The sequence below is a fragment of the Scomber japonicus genome, chromosome 1 (assembly GCF_027409825.1).
Source record: "Scomber japonicus isolate fScoJap1 chromosome 1, fScoJap1.pri, whole genome shotgun sequence".
In the NCBI taxonomy this organism is placed as follows: domain Eukaryota; kingdom Metazoa; phylum Chordata; class Actinopteri; order Scombriformes; family Scombridae; genus Scomber; species Scomber japonicus.
In genome coordinates this window covers 37,918,103-37,933,102 of record NC_070578.1, presented here as the reverse complement: position 1 = coordinate 37,933,102, position 15,000 = coordinate 37,918,103, and the positions used below count along the sequence as shown (strand labels likewise).

At 45.8% G+C, this 15,000-nt stretch overlaps 1 protein-coding gene across 1 annotated transcript in view; it reads left to right on the top strand.

Moving 5' to 3' along the window:
* The window catches only part of LOC128354122 (probable E3 ubiquitin-protein ligase HERC1), a 22,642-nt gene that overhangs the window by 6,052 nt on the left and 1,590 nt on the right, over positions 1 to 15,000 (top strand). Inside the window, exons 6-13 of the mRNA XM_053314415.1 lie at positions 918 to 1,217; positions 1,689 to 1,754; positions 3,239 to 3,364; positions 5,298 to 5,436; positions 7,047 to 7,228; positions 7,899 to 8,054; positions 8,973 to 9,096; positions 9,193 to 9,294. Coding sequence (XP_053170390.1) covers positions 918 to 1,217; positions 1,689 to 1,754; positions 3,239 to 3,364; positions 5,298 to 5,436; positions 7,047 to 7,228; positions 7,899 to 8,054; positions 8,973 to 9,096; positions 9,193 to 9,200 — 1,101 coding nt within the window. The 3' untranslated portion in view covers positions 9,201 to 9,294. The remainder of the gene's footprint in view (positions 1 to 917; positions 1,218 to 1,688; positions 1,755 to 3,238; positions 3,365 to 5,297; positions 5,437 to 7,046; positions 7,229 to 7,898; positions 8,055 to 8,972; positions 9,097 to 9,192; positions 9,295 to 15,000) is intronic.

Genomic DNA, 15,000 nt, shown 5'->3' with positions numbered 1-15,000 from the left:
AAAGGACAGAAGGAAGGAAGGAAGGAAAGAAGGAACAGTAAAAACAGACGGGGTCAATTTGACCCGGGAGCACGACAGGAAGGTTAATACATGATGTCATATATTGTGTGTGTTGCAGTTGTGTGCAGCATTATTTTACATTAGTGAACCTCCGCTATTGATTTCCTCTCTGAGACACATTTCCCACTCAGGACATTAAAGGTTTATCTTATCTTAGAGCTTAGATCCAGTAGGTTGTGATGTCTAAAACTATCAAGAAATTAAAGTTAAGTAGAATAAAAAGGATAGAGCTGCTAGTGAAACAGGCTAAAATAAATGATTAAAAGAAATGTGATGCTGGGTCCACAAAACAAGAATGTGTGCAAGTTATTCATACGTTTATTTTCACATTTTAAAGGTTCAAGTATTACTTCATAATTAGACCGTATTGATTTTTGTCACATCTCACCAGGTTGCTATCGTGGTTGCTATGGTGGTTGCTATGGACGCAACCCAGTATATTCAGTTTTAGCTAAAATATCTTAAATAAAGCAACATGTTTAGTTTTTGCGTAACATGACATCATCTAGATGTTGACGAACGCTGCGTTAAAATGCAAACGTGAGAGAAATGTGTTGAATAAATAGTAATTATAAAAACTTTATATATATATATATATATTTATATTGCAGACATTTTTACCATAATCCTCTAATATATTCTCTCTAAATGGATTAAAAGCAGAAATTTGATGCTGGGTCCACACATTTATTTTCACATTTTAACCCTTTACATTTGACTAAACCTAAGTAGTTGATGATAACGTTAATTAATCTTTTCTCCTCCTCTTCTTCCTCCTCCTCTTCTTCCTCTTCCTCTTCTTCCTCCTCCTCTTCTTCTTCCTCTTCCTCTTCTTCCTCCTCCTCTTCTTCTTCCAGCCCCACGTGGTCTGTGGCGAGCAGCTCGTCCACAGCCCTTACATGCAGTGCCTCGCCTCCCTGGCCGTCGGTCTCCACCTGGACCAGCTCCTGTGTCGGCCCCCCGTCCCTCCCCTCCTCCGTCACTGCCCTCCAGAGTCCGGCACGGCGGTGTGGAGCGCCAGCGAGTGGGCGTGGCTGGACTGCTTCTCCACCACGGTGAAAGCGGCCGAGGCCCTGGCTCGAGGCGCCACATTCCCCGAGGCGTTCTCCGTTCCCGACCTGGAGCCCGTGCCTAAAGATGAGATGGCTCTGCTCATGGTGAGGGTCTCTGCAGCTGTTTAAACTGTGTAAATGGAGCTGATGGACACCTGTGTGGAGTTTTGTCAGGTTTAGGCGACCTAAAGAGTTAGAGTTAGAGTTTCTACTCGCAAGGAGAACGGACAGAGATCTGCTCAGTTACAATCTCCAACCCGCTCTGAGCAAACCTTGCCGAACCCTTTCTTTTTATTCTCTTCAGGACTTTCCCTAATTTACGTAGTCGTTACTGCTCTAAAGGGTGGGGGTCACAAGTCGGTCACAGGTTGGTCACACACACTTCAAAGACTTCCTGAGCAGGGTCACAGGTCGGTCACAGGTCCTGAAAAACAACTTTAAAACAGCAAGCTTGTATACTATGACTATAAAGGGTAATGATTATAGAAAGGGGTAAATATGAGATAACTTTATGTACAATAATTCCAACAAGTTTAATAACATGCTTTTTTATTTTTTGCTCTCTTGTTGTTGCAGGATAACAGTAAATGGGCGTCTGGTATGGATGAACAGATCATGTCCTGGGCCACGTCCAGACCTGAGGTAAGAACTGAGACTCTGACTATCTGAAATCCTTATTTATTATATAGTGCTCCATATTTACCCTCCATCATCTTATTTAAGTGTAAGTTTCTCCATTATATAGAGCTCTCAAATATTACTGGTTTATTTAACCTTCCTGTTGTCCTCCTGGGTCAGATTGACACCTTCTTTCCTCCCTCCCTCCCTCCTTCTCTCTTTCTTTCCTCCCCCCTTCCTTCCTTCCTTCCTCCATCCCCCTTTCTTCCTTCCTTCCTTCCTTCCTCCCTCCCTCCTTCTCTCTTTCTTTCTACCCCCCTACCTTCCTCCCTTCCTTCTTTCCTCTGTCCTTCTTTCCTTCCTTCCTCCCTTCCTTTTTTCATTTCTCCCTCCCTCCTTCCTTCTTTCTTTCCTCTGTCCTTCTTTCTTTCCTGTGTCCTTCTTTCTTTCCTTCCTCCCTTCCTCTTTTCTTTCTCCCTCCGTCCTTCCTTCTTTCCTTTCCTTCCTTCCTCCTTCCTTCCCTCCTTCCCTTCCTTCCGTCTTCCTCCCTTCCTTTCCTTGACTCGAGGACAACAAGAGGGTTAAATGCACCAGTAGTTATTCATCTATAAACACAGATGTTTATACTCCAAAACTTTGTCAATTTACTTTTATTAGAAACACAATCAAAACACACATATTACACCTGAAACAGTGTGTCTGGTTAATGGAACAGTTCAAAGTGTTAATAGTTTTACAGACGTCTCTTTAACAATGGTGGTCTATGAAGGAAATGCTTTTTTAGCTGCAATATATATTATAATAAAAACTACCATCATACGTCTCTACAGCTGATGGTAACGACACAAAATGATGACAATTAGATAGTGTCTGAAATCTGCTGCTCACTGTTGAATAAATGATTAAGTGTAACCCTCCTGTTGTCCTCGAGTCAAGGAAAGGGAGGGAGGAAAGGAAGGAAGGCAGGAGGAAGGGAGGGAGGGAGGGAGGAAAGAAAGGAAGGAAGGAAGGGAGGAAGGTAGGAGGAATGGAGGAAGGAAGGAAGGAAGGAAGGAAGGAGGGAGGGAGGGAGGAAGGAAGGAAAATAGGAAGAAAGGACAGAGGAAAGGAAAGAAGGGAGGGAGGAAAGGGAGGGAGGAAAGAAGGAAGGGAGGAAGGAGGGAGGAAAGAAGGAACGAGGAGAGGAGGAAGGAAGGAAAGAAGGACAGATGAAAGAAGGAAGGGAGGAAAGGAAAGAAGGAAGGAGGGAGGAAAAGAAGAAAGGAATGAAGAAAGGAAGGAAGGAAGGAAGGAAGGGAGGGAGGAAGGAAGGAAAAGAAAGAATAAAGGAAGGAGGGAGGGAGGAAAGGAAGGAAGGAACAGTCAAAACAGACGGGGTCAATTTTTCCCGGGAGGATGACACAAAGGTTAAGTGATTGAGTGAATAAGGGGAGTGATTTTGGTCTCTGACTCTCGAGGTGATATCTGCTGTTTTAACCTTCTTATTTAATCTGTTGGTTATTTTCCAGGACTGGCACCTCGGAGGGAAGTGTGACGTGTTTCTTTGGGGAGCAGGTCGACACGGACAGCTGGCCGAGGCCGGTAGAAACATCCTGGTGCCGACCACCGCCCCGTCCTTCTCTCAGGCACAGCAGGTACACAGAAGATCACATGACCATTAAATATATATATATATATCTCAACATCTATTGGATGCAACATGATCACATTTTTCATATTCATGGTCTCCAAAAGATGAATAGTGAAATAATAATAATGTATTTTGTTTAAAGGACAAACTACCAACAGAACTGAAATCAGCCCCAAATGTGAATATTTTTAAATCCAGGTTAAAATAATCCCTCCTTTCTGTCCTCCTTCCTTCCCTCCTTCTTTCCTCCCTTCTTCCTCCCTCCCTCCTTTCCTTCCCTCCCTCCTTCCTTCCTCCCTTCCCTCCTTTCCTTCCTTCTTCCCTCCCTTCTTCCCTCCCGCCTTCCCTCCCTCCCTCCCTTCCTTCCTTCTTTCCTCCATTCCTACCTCCCTCCTTTCCGTCCTTCCTCCCTCCCTCCTTTCCTTCCTTCTTCCTCCTTTCCATCCTTCCTCCCTTCCTCCCTCCTTTCCTTCCTTCTTCCTCCCTTCCTTCCTCCCTCCTTTTCCTACCATCCTCCTTTCTATCCTTCTTTCCCTCCCTCCTTTCCTTCCTTCTTCCTCCCTTCCATCCTTCTTCCCTCCCTCCTTTCCTTCCTTCTTCCCTCCCTTCCATCCTCACTTCCCTCCTTTCCTTCCTTCTTCCCTCCCTTCATACCTCCCTCCTTTCCTTTCTTCTTCCTCCCTTCCATCCTCACTTCCCTCCTTTCCATCCTTCTCCCTCTCTCCTTTCCTTCCTTCTTCCCTCCTTTCCTACCTCCCTCCTTTCCATCCTCCCTCCCTCTCTCCCTCCTTTCCTTCGTCCTCCCTTCCTTCTTCCCTCCATTCCTACCTCCTTCCTCCCTTCTTCCCTCCCTCCCTCCCTCCTTCCCTCCCTCCCTCCTATCCTTCCCTCTTCCCTCCCTTCCTCCCGCCTTCCCTCCCTCCCTCCCTTCCTTCCTTGACTCGAGGACAACAGGAGGGTTAAATAAGACTTAAATTCAACATCCATTAAAAAATACAACAGCAGCAGTTAAAATGCTCCTTATAATAATAATGATAATATTAAAAAGCGACTGGTTAAAATAACGAATATCACCAAACTGCAGGTGCTTCCACTTCCTCCATCCCCCTTCCTTCCTTCCTTCCTTCCTTCCTTCCTTCCTTCCTTCCTTCCTTCCTTTCCTTCCTTCCTTCCTTCCTTCCTTCCTTTCCTTCCTTCCTTCCTTCTTTCCTTCTTTCCTCCCTCCCTCCCTCCTTTCCTTCCTTTTTCCTCCCTTCCATCCTTCCTCCCTCCCTCCCTCCCTCCTTTCCTTCATTCCCTCCATCCTTCCCTCTTCCCTCCCTTCCTTCCTCCCTTCCTCCCTTCCTTCCTTCCTTCCTTCCTTCCTTTCCTTCCTTCCTTCCTTCTTTCCTTCTTTCCTCCCTCCCTCCCTCCTTTCCTTCCTTTTTCCTCCCTTCCATCCTTCCTCCCTCCCTCCCTCCCTCCTTTCCTTCATTCCCTCCATCCTTCCCTCTTCCCTCCCTTCCTTCCTCCCTTCCTCCCTTCCTTCCTTCCTTCCTCCCTCCCTCCCTTCCATCCTTCTTCCCTCCCTTCCTTCCTTGACTCGAGGACAACAGGAGGGTTAAATAAGACTTAAATTCAATAAAAAAACATGCATTACAAAATACAACAGCAGCAGTTAAAATGCTCCTTATAACAATAATGATAATATAAAAAATCGACTGGTTAAAATGAATATGAATGAATATCACCAAACTGCTGCAGGTGCTTCCACTTGCATTTGGATTTTCCAGTTAAACACAGACCCAGTTCCTCGTTGCTGTCCAGCCTCATAAAACAAGATTACTGCTCTGGTGATTTATGCTCTGTAATATACCGCACGACCGGCTTCATTTCCTGCATGTGCTTCCTCTTTTATTTCCTCGTCCGTCTACCTGTCATCGTCTTGGCTGCTGCAGGTGGTTTGTGGTCAGAACTGCACCTTCGTGATCCAGCCCAACGGGACGGTGTTGGCCTGCGGAGAGGGAAGCTACGGCCGGCTGGGACAAGGCAACTCTGACGACCTGCACGTCCTCACCGTCATCTCAGCTCTGCAAGGTTTGCATTTAATCATCATCTGTTGTTTCCTACTGCACACACACCTGTTAGGTCAGGGGTGTCAAACATGCGGCCCGTGGGTCAAAACCGGCCCGCCGAGAGGTCCAGTCTGGCCCAGTTTCCTTCTTCCTCTTTTCCTTCCTACCTTTCTTCCTTCCATCTGTCCTTCTTCCCTTCCTTCCTTCCTTCCTTCCTTCCTCCCGATCTTCTTTTCCTTCCTTCCTTCCATCGGTCCTTCTTCCCTTCTTTCCTTCCTACCTTCCTGCCTTCCGTCTGTCCTTCCTTCCATCTTTCATTCCTTCTTGTCCTTCCTTCCTTCCTTCCTTCCTCCTGATCTTCTTTTCCTTCCTTCCTTCCTCCCTTCCTCCCTATCTTCTTTTCCTTCCTTCCTTCCATCGGTCCTTCTTCCCCTCTTTCCTTCCTTCTGTCCTTCCTTCCATCTTTCACTCCTTCTTGTCCTTGCTCCCTTCCTTCCTTCCTTCCTTCCTTCCTTCCTTCCTTCCATCTTTTTAATGATCCGGCCTACATGAGATTAAATTGGGCATTATGTGGCCCTTGAATGAAAATGAGTTTGACTCCTCTGTGTTAGATAATACACTATTTATACGTGTATATTTTAATACCTTTATTGAATATAAAATAATAAATCAGGGGTGTTAAACTCATTTTCATTCAAGGGCACAAACAGACCAATTTGATCTCATGTGGGCCGGATCATTAAAAAGATGGAAGGAAGGAAGGAAGGAAGGAAGGAAAATTAGGAAGGACAAATGGAAGGAAGGTGGGAAGGAAAGAAAAGGAGAAGGGAGGAAAGACAGGTGGAAGGAAGGAAAGAATAAAAGTGAGGAAGGAAGAAAGAAAGAAAAGAAAACGAAAGGTTGTAAAATAAGCAAGGAAGGAAGGAAGGAAGGAAAGATGGAAGGATGGGTGGAAGGAAGGAAAAGACGACAGGAAGGAAAGATGGGAGGAAGGACAGATGGAAGGAAGGAAGGAAAAAACACAGGAAGGAAGGAAAGATGGAAGGTAGGAAGAAAGGGAAAAAAAGACAGGAAGGAAAAATGAAAGGGAGGAAGGAATGAAGGAAGGAAAGATGGAAGGAAGAAAGGAAAAAAAATACAGGAAGGAAAGATGGAAGGAAGGGAGGGAGGGAGGAAGGAAGGAATGAAGGAAGGAAAAATGAAGGGGAGGAAGGAATGAAGGAAGAAAAGATGGAAGGGAGGAAGGAAGGAAGGAAAGATGAAAGGGAGGAAGGAATGAATGAAGGAAAGATGGAAGGAAGGAAGGAAGGAAGGTAAAAACGACAGGAAGGAAAGTGGGCTCGAGGACAACAGGAGGGTTAATACATGCAGAATATTTGAAATTAGGAAAGAGAGAACAATAATTAACAAAAGGAGAGAATGAAACCTATAAAGACATACAATATAAAAACTTAACAGTAAAAAAATACAGACAAAAAAAAAAACAAAACTGAGGTGTCATAAATGTAACGAGGTCGTCCTATATATAAAGAAAAGGAATAAAAAGATGAGAGATAAGTGTCCTGATGTTGTCATGGTGATTTATCTCCTGCGATGTGATTGAAGTCTTAGTTACGTTGACTTTTTGTCCAGGTTTTGTCGTGACACAGCTGGTGACGTCATGCGGCAGCGACGGCCACTCCATGGCTCTGACGGAGAGCGGCGAGGTGTTCAGCTGGGGAGACGGAGACTACGGCAAGCTGGGACACGGCAACAGCGATCGCCAACGCCGACCGCGACAGATCGAAGCTCTGCAAGGAGAGGAAGTCGTACAGGTCAGAGAGTCTTTATGTTATAACCCTCCTGTTGTCCTCGAGTCAAGGAAGGGAGGGAGGGGAGGGAGGAAGAAAGGAGGGAGGGAAGGAGGAAGGAAGGAAGGGAGGGTGGTAGGAAGGGAGGGAAGAAGGAAGGGGAAAGGAGGGAGGAAGGAAGGAAAGAAGAGGAGGGAGGAAGGATGGAAGGGAGGAAGAAGGACGGAAAGGAGGGAGGGAGGAAGGGAGGAAGAAGAAGGATGGAAGGGAGGAAAGAAGGAGAAAGCGGAAAGGAGGTAGGAAGGAAGGAAAGACGGAGGGAGGAAGGGAAGGATGGAAGGAAGGAAAGGAGGGAGAGAAGGATGGATGGAAGGGAGGGAAGAAGGATGGAAAGGAGGGAGGAGGGAGGAAAGAAGGAAGGACGGAGAAAGGAAAAGAGGAAGGAAGGAAGGAAAGAAGGAGGGAGGGAGGAAGGAAGGATGGAAAGGAGGGAAGGGAGGAAAGAAGGAAAGTAGGAAGGAGGGAGGAAAGAAGGAGGCAGGGAGGGTGGAAGGAAAGAAGGAAGGAGGAAAGAGAGAAGGAGGAAGGACACACAGAAGGGAGGAAAGAAGGTTAACATAGAACTTGATTAGTTTGGGTGTTTTCTTTTTTTCTTTCTGCTAACATCTCTCTCTCTCTGTGTTTTTATCTCCAGATGTCTTGTGGGTTCAAACATTCGGCGGTGGTAACAGCCGACGGGAAGCTTTTCACATTCGGTAACGGTGATTACGGACGACTGGGTTTGGGAAACACCTCGAACAAGAAGCTACCGGAGAAAGTCACGGCGCTCGAAGGCTACCAAGTCGGACAGGTGGGTCTAAAAAAAAACAACAATCCAGGAGAGGAGTTCTGGTCCTCTGAAATGAGGCCAACCAGGAAGTAACTTAGAGCTGCATTCTATCAAAAGGCCACCAGGGGGCGACCGTCTCTATACAAGTCAATGGAGAATTCACCAACTTCTCACTTGATTTCTAACCTCAGTAAACGTTTTCAAAATGTGTTTATGGTCTCAATCGCTAGTTTAAAGCCTTCTTCAATGCAGTATGATGTTCATTTGGGACATTATGGCCTCCCTGATTTTATATGTGACGATAAAGCAGGGTATGCATTAGGGCGTGCTACGTCCTGAATGACAGGTTGATTGACCAATGTCCTCGAGATCCAGCCTCGCAACCATAGCAACCTCCCTGCTCCGCCCATGGCCCCGCCTCATGCCCATATAAGTAGAATCCGTGTTCTTTTTTTCCCAGCATGGCACCTGAAATTCTCAATATGCCGCTGCCTAGATTCAAAACTATTGGCTTCCGAGCAGCAGTCCACAAACCAATGGGTGACGCCACAGATGTTACGTCCATTTCTTCTATACAGTCTATGGTAGTGACAGCAACACTGCTCCCCCATGGTTTACGGTGGTACTGCTCCATTTGGTCCGTATCCGTTAGCTTTATGGAAACGTGCAGAATACGGACGAAATGAACGCAGAGCACAGACAGAAGGCTCCGTCTGTATCGGATCCATATATTTAACGTTGAGCATAAAATGGGCTTCAATCTTCTCTTCTGATGCTGCTCCAGAAAGAGGCGATCATGTTTGATTGACAGCTGATTGAAGACGTCTGTGCTCTCTTTCTCTCTCTCTCCCTCTCTCTCTCTCTCTCTCTCTCTCTCTCTCTCTCTCTCTCTCTCTCTCTCTCTCATTCTCTCTCTCTCTCTCTCTCTCCCCTCGTCAGGTTGCTTGTGGTCTGAATCACACTCTGGTCGTCTCTGCCGATGGGATGATGGTTTGGGCTTTTGGTGACGGAGGATTATGGAAAACTTCGGACTTGGTAACTCACAGCCAAGTCGTCTCCTCAGGTAGAAACTTGATGCTAACATTGTTGTATTACTGTAGTTTTATAAGATATATCTGGTTCTTTTTAAATGACTGTAATGTTTTACATTAACCCCTAGAAAGTTGACGTGTTGTGTGGGAATCACATCAAAAAGTGGCGTGTGGGACGCAGTTCTCTGTGGCTTTAACCAAAGATGGCAAAGTGTTCACGTTCGGCCAAGGTAATCAATATATTCATTTATTTATTGTTATTTTAAGTGGTAATGATGAATATCTGTAAACATGGAAGGAAGGGAGGGAGGGAGGAAGGATGGATGGAAAGGAGGGAGGAAGGATGGAAAGGAGGGAGGAAGGAAGGAAAGAAGGAGGGAGGGAGTAAGAAGGAAGGGGGAGGGAGGATGAAGGGAGGAAGAAGGACGGAAAGGAGGAGGGAAGGAAGGAAAGAAGGAGGGATGGAGGAAGGAAGGAAGAAGGGGGGATGTAGGAAGGAAAGAAGGAAGGGAGGAAAGAGAGAAGGGGGGAGGGAGGATGAAGGGAGGAGAAGGACGGAAAGGAGGAGGGAAGGAAGGGAAGAAGGAGGAGGGAGGGAGGAAGGAAGGAAGAAAGGGGGATGAGGAAGGGAAGAAGGAAGGGAGGAAAGAGAGAAGGAGGGAAGGAGGAAGAAGGACGGAAAGGAGGAGGGAAGGGAAGGAAAGAAGGAGGGAGGGAGGGAGGAAGGAAGGAAGAAAGTGGGATGGAGGAAGGAAAGAAGGGAGGGAGGAAGAGAGAAGGAGGGAGGGAAGAAGGGAGTCAGAACAACGTGAGGAAGGAAGGAAGGAAGGAAAGAAGGAGGGAGGGAGGGAGGAGGGAAGGAAGGAAGAAAGGGGGATAGAGGAAGGAAAGAAGGAAGGGAGGAAAGAGAGAAGGAGGGAGGGAAGAAGGGAGTCAGAACAACGTGAGGAAGGAAGGAAGGAAGGAAAGAAGGAGGGAGGGAGGGAGGAGGGAAGGAAGGAAGAAAGGGGGATGGAGGAAGGAAAGAAGGAAGGGAGGAAAGAGAGAAGGAGGGAGGGAGGGAGGAGGGAAGGAAGGAAGGAAGGGGGATGGAGGAAGGAAAGAAGGAAGGGAGGAAGGAAGGAAGGAGGACGATAATGAAGACTGTGAGCTTTTGATAACAGACTTCATCATTTCACATCTGAGTGAATTCTGACTGAATGTTTTATTTTGTAAAGTTATTCCAGTTCAACTCAACTTTATTTATAAAGCACTTTAAAACAACCACAGTCTGAAACAATAAAAGTACTGTACATAAATAGATTTTTTTTTTAAATTAACAGGAAAATAAACCATAAAACACTAAAAACAGGAGCAGGGTTAAAAGCAAAGGAATAAAAAAAATTAAAACTGCAAGCAGTGATGAACGGGCCCTCGCGCCCCCATGCACCGCGCCGTACGCGCATGTCGATGCGTGCTGCAGTCACATGGCAGACACAGCGGGCACGTAGACGTCTTGGCACCCGGGCTCGTAATGAACGTTGTGTGATGGGGCTAAGTCACATTGCATGTGTCCACTAGGTGGCGCTAGAGATCACCCACCAATTATATGTCATGTTGCAGTGTGTGATGTGGAGAACACATCCTGTAAATTTCATGTAAATAGGATAATGTTTGTCATATGAGGCTGACTTCCTGTGTCCAGTAGGTGGCGCTGTGTATATGAAGCAGTATTGATGCATAGATGTGTTTAGGGCGGGACCCTCTACATGCATGATGAATTTGGTGTAGACGGGACAATTTCTGTAGGAGTTATAAGGACTTCCTGCCTCATGGCGAAGCATCGAAATTGTCCGCACAGCCACGCCCAACAGGAAGAAGTCATAAAAAAGATTTTGATAACTGGCGTTATGTCTTAGCTGAGTCAATTTCAGGTGTAAATACTTAAGATTATGAGAGTAATTAGTGAAAGAATGAAGCAAGTGACTTACTGTTGCCAGTAGGTGGCGCTATGACTGTCACTAAATATGAGACTGTACATGTGTTCAGACCAGGACGCTGAACAAGCATATTAAATTTGGAAAAGCACAGACCATGTGGAGTGAAGGTATGAGGGTTTGAAATTTCATGGCGAAGCATCGAAATTCGCCGCTTCACCACTGCAACCAGGAATGACGTGGGAAAAAGATTTTGATAAGTTGTCATCTCCAATGTCTCAAGATGACTCTGTGTGAATTTGAAGTGGATGGGATGGAATCTGTAGGACTAGTAAGTTCAAATATGAGGCCTGGAAATGACCAAAAAAATCACCAAAATATAGCGTTTTTCCCAAGATGGCCGACTTCCTGTTGGACTTAGGGCATGGGTCCAAATGGCGTTTTTGTGCGTCTGGAGATGATACATAAACCTACCGAGTTTCATTCTTCTATGTCTATCGGGAAGGCTGAGGTGCAATTTTGAAATATTCAAGGGGGCGCTATTGAGCCGTGTAGCCACGCCCATCCCATTGAAGTATATAGGATGTTAAATGAACCCACTCCAGACGTGTGTGTTGAGTTTCGTTACCGTGGAGGCATCCTTTGCCTCTGAAAACTGTAATCGTATTTTCATGGCGTTGAATGTGTTGTCATGGCAACGGTATTTGATGATGCGTCACGAGTTGCAGAATGTAGCATCACCAAGGTCTTATGTCTCAGCTGAGTCAATGTCAGGTGGAAATACTTAAGATTATGGGAGTAATTAATGAACAAATGACGCAAGTGACTTCCTGTCGCCACTAGGTGGCGCTATGACTGTCACTAAATATGAGACTGTACATGTGTTCAGACCGAGACACTGAACAAGCATCTGAAATTTGGAAAAGCTGAGACCATGTGGAGTCAAGTTATAAGGGTTTGAAATTTCATGGCGAAGCATCGAAATTCGCCGCGTCACCACGGCAACCAGGAATGACGTGGGAAAAAGCTTTTGATAACTTTTCATCTCCAATGTCTCAAGATGACTCTGTGTGAATTTGAAGTGGATGGGATGAAAACTCTAGGAGTAGTTTGTTCAAATATGATGCCACAATTTGCATTAAAATTAATATTTTGATTCAAAATGGCCGACTTCCTGTTGGAGTGACGTCATGGAACCCATAGACTTTTTTGTGCGTCTTGACATGATGAACATGTCTACCGAGTTTCGTTTCTCTATGTCAATCTGTCGCGAGGGGCTCGATGTTCTTGATTTTGTAGGGGGCGCTAGAGAGCCATTTTGCCACGCCCATTTGTGCAGACCATAAAATATCAAAATTTTCGCCGGGTCTGGCTTGCGTGCAAACTTTGGTGACTTTTCGAGCACGTTCAGGGGGTCAAAAAGGCCGTTGTTGTGGGAGAAGAAAAATAATTAAAGCTGCAAGCAGCGATGATCGGGCCCAAGCCCCCCCACGCACCGCCCCGTACGCGCATGTCAGTGCGTGATGCAGTCACACGGCAGACACAGCGGGCACGTAGACGTCTTGGCACCCGGGCTCGTATTGAACGTTGTGTGATGGGGCTAAGTCATATCGCATGTGTCCACTAGGTGGCGCTAGAGATCACCCACCAATTATATGTCATGTTGCAGTGTGTGATGTGGAGAACACATCCTGTAAATTTCATGTAAATCGGATAATGTTTGTCATATGAGGCTGACTTCCTGTGTCCAGTAGGTGGCGCTGTGTATATGAAGCAGTATTGATGCATAGATGTGTTCAGGGCGGGACCCTCTACATGTGTGATCAATTTGCTGTAGGTGGGACAATGTCTGTAGGAGTTATAAGGACTTCCTGCTTTATGGCGAAGCATTGAAATTGTTTGCACAGCCACGCCCAACAGGAAGAAGTCATCAAAAAGATTTTGATGACAGGCATTATGTCTCAGCTGAGTCAATTTCAGGTGTAAATACTTAAGATTATGGGAGTAATTAGTGAAAGAATGAAGCAAGTGACTTCCTGTTGCCAGTAGGTGGCGCTATGACTGTCACTAAATATGAGACTGTACATGTGTTCAGACCAGGACGCTGAAAAAGCATCTGAAATTTGGAAAAGCTCAGACCATGTGGAGTCAAGTTATGAGGGTTTGAAATTTCATGGCGAGACATCGAAATTCGCCATGTCACCATGGCAACCAGGAATGACGGGCGAAAAAGCTTTTGATAGCTTTTCATCTCCAATGTCTCAAGATGATTCTGTGTGAATTTGAAGTGGATGGGATGAAATCCCTAGGACTAGTTTCTTCAAATATGAGGCCTGGAAATGACCAAAAAACTCACCAAAATATAGCATTTTTCCCAAGATGGCCGACTTCCTGTTGGACTTAGGGTATGGGTCCAAATGGCGTTTTTGTGTGTCTGGAGATGATACATAAACCTACCGAATTTCATTCTTCTATGTCAATCGGGAAGGCTGAGGTTCAATTTTGAAATATTCAAGGGGGCGCTATTGAGCCGTTTAGTCACGCCCATCCCATTGAAGTATATAGGATGTTAAATGAACCCACTCCAGATGTGTGTGTTGAGTTTCGTTACCGTGGAGGCATCCTTTGCCCCTAAAAACTGTAATCGTATTTTCATGGCGTTGAATGAGTTGTCATGGCAACAGTATTTGATGATGGGTCATGAGTTGCAGAATGTAGCATCACCAAGGTGTTATGTCTCAGCTGAGTCAATTTCAGGTATAAAGATTTAAGATTATGGGAGTAATCAGTGAAAGACTGAAGCAAGTGACTTCCTGTTGCCAGTAGGTGGCGCTATGACTGTCACTAAATATGAGACTGTACATGTGTTCAGACCGGGACGCTGAACAAGCATATGAAAGTTGGAAAAGCTCAGACCATGTGGAGTCAAGTTATGAGGGTTTGAAATTTCATGGCGAAGGATCGAATGGTGAAGGAAATTGTCGGCGCCGCCACGGCCAAACCGGATCCCTAATCAGAAAGTTTTTGATAACTTTTCATCTCCAATGTCTCAAGATGTTTCTGAGTAAATTTGACGTCGGTCGGATTAAATCCCTAGGAGGAGTTCGCTCAAATGCGATGCGTGGAAATCGCCGAAATCGCGGCAAAAACGCAGATTCGATACAAAATCGCCGACTTCCTGTAGGAGTGAGGGTATGGGTCCAAGAGACTTTTTTGTGTGTCTTTACACGATACATATGTGAACTGACTTTCGTTTGTCTACGACAATCTCAGGGGTGGGGCTCACTTTTCTTAATTTTCTAGGGGGCGTTACAGAGCCATTTTGCCACGCCCATTTATGCAAACCATAAAATATCAAATTTTTCGCCGGGTTGGACATGATTGCACATTTTGGTGACTTTTCGGGCACGTTCAGGGGGGCAAAAAGGCGTTTACTTTATAGGAACGATAATAATAACAAGCAGCGATGATCGGGCCCAAGCCCCCCCACGCACCGCCCCGTACGCGCATGTCGGTGCGTGCTGCAGTCACATGGCAGACACAGCGGGCACGTAGACGTCTTGGCACATGGGCTTGCAATGAACATTGTGTGATGGGGCTAAGTCACATTGCATGTGTCCACTAGGTGGCGCTAGAGATCACCCACCAATTATATGTCATGTTGCAGTGTGTGATGTGGAGAACACATCCTGTAAATTTCATGTAAATAGGATAATGTTTGTCATATGAGGCTGACTTCCTGTGTCCAGTAGGTGGCGCTGTGTATATGAAGCAGTATTGATGCATAGATGTGTTCAGGGTGGGACCCTCTACATGTGTGATCAATTTGGTGTAGGTGGGACAATGTCTGTAGGAGTTATAACGACTTCCTGCTTTATGGCGAAGTATCGAAATTGTTTGCACAGCCACGCCCAACAGGAAGAAGTCATAAAAAAGCTTTTGATAACTTGTCATCTCCAATGTCTCAAGATGATTGTGTGTGAATTTGAAGTGGATGGGATGAAATCTGTAGGACTAGTT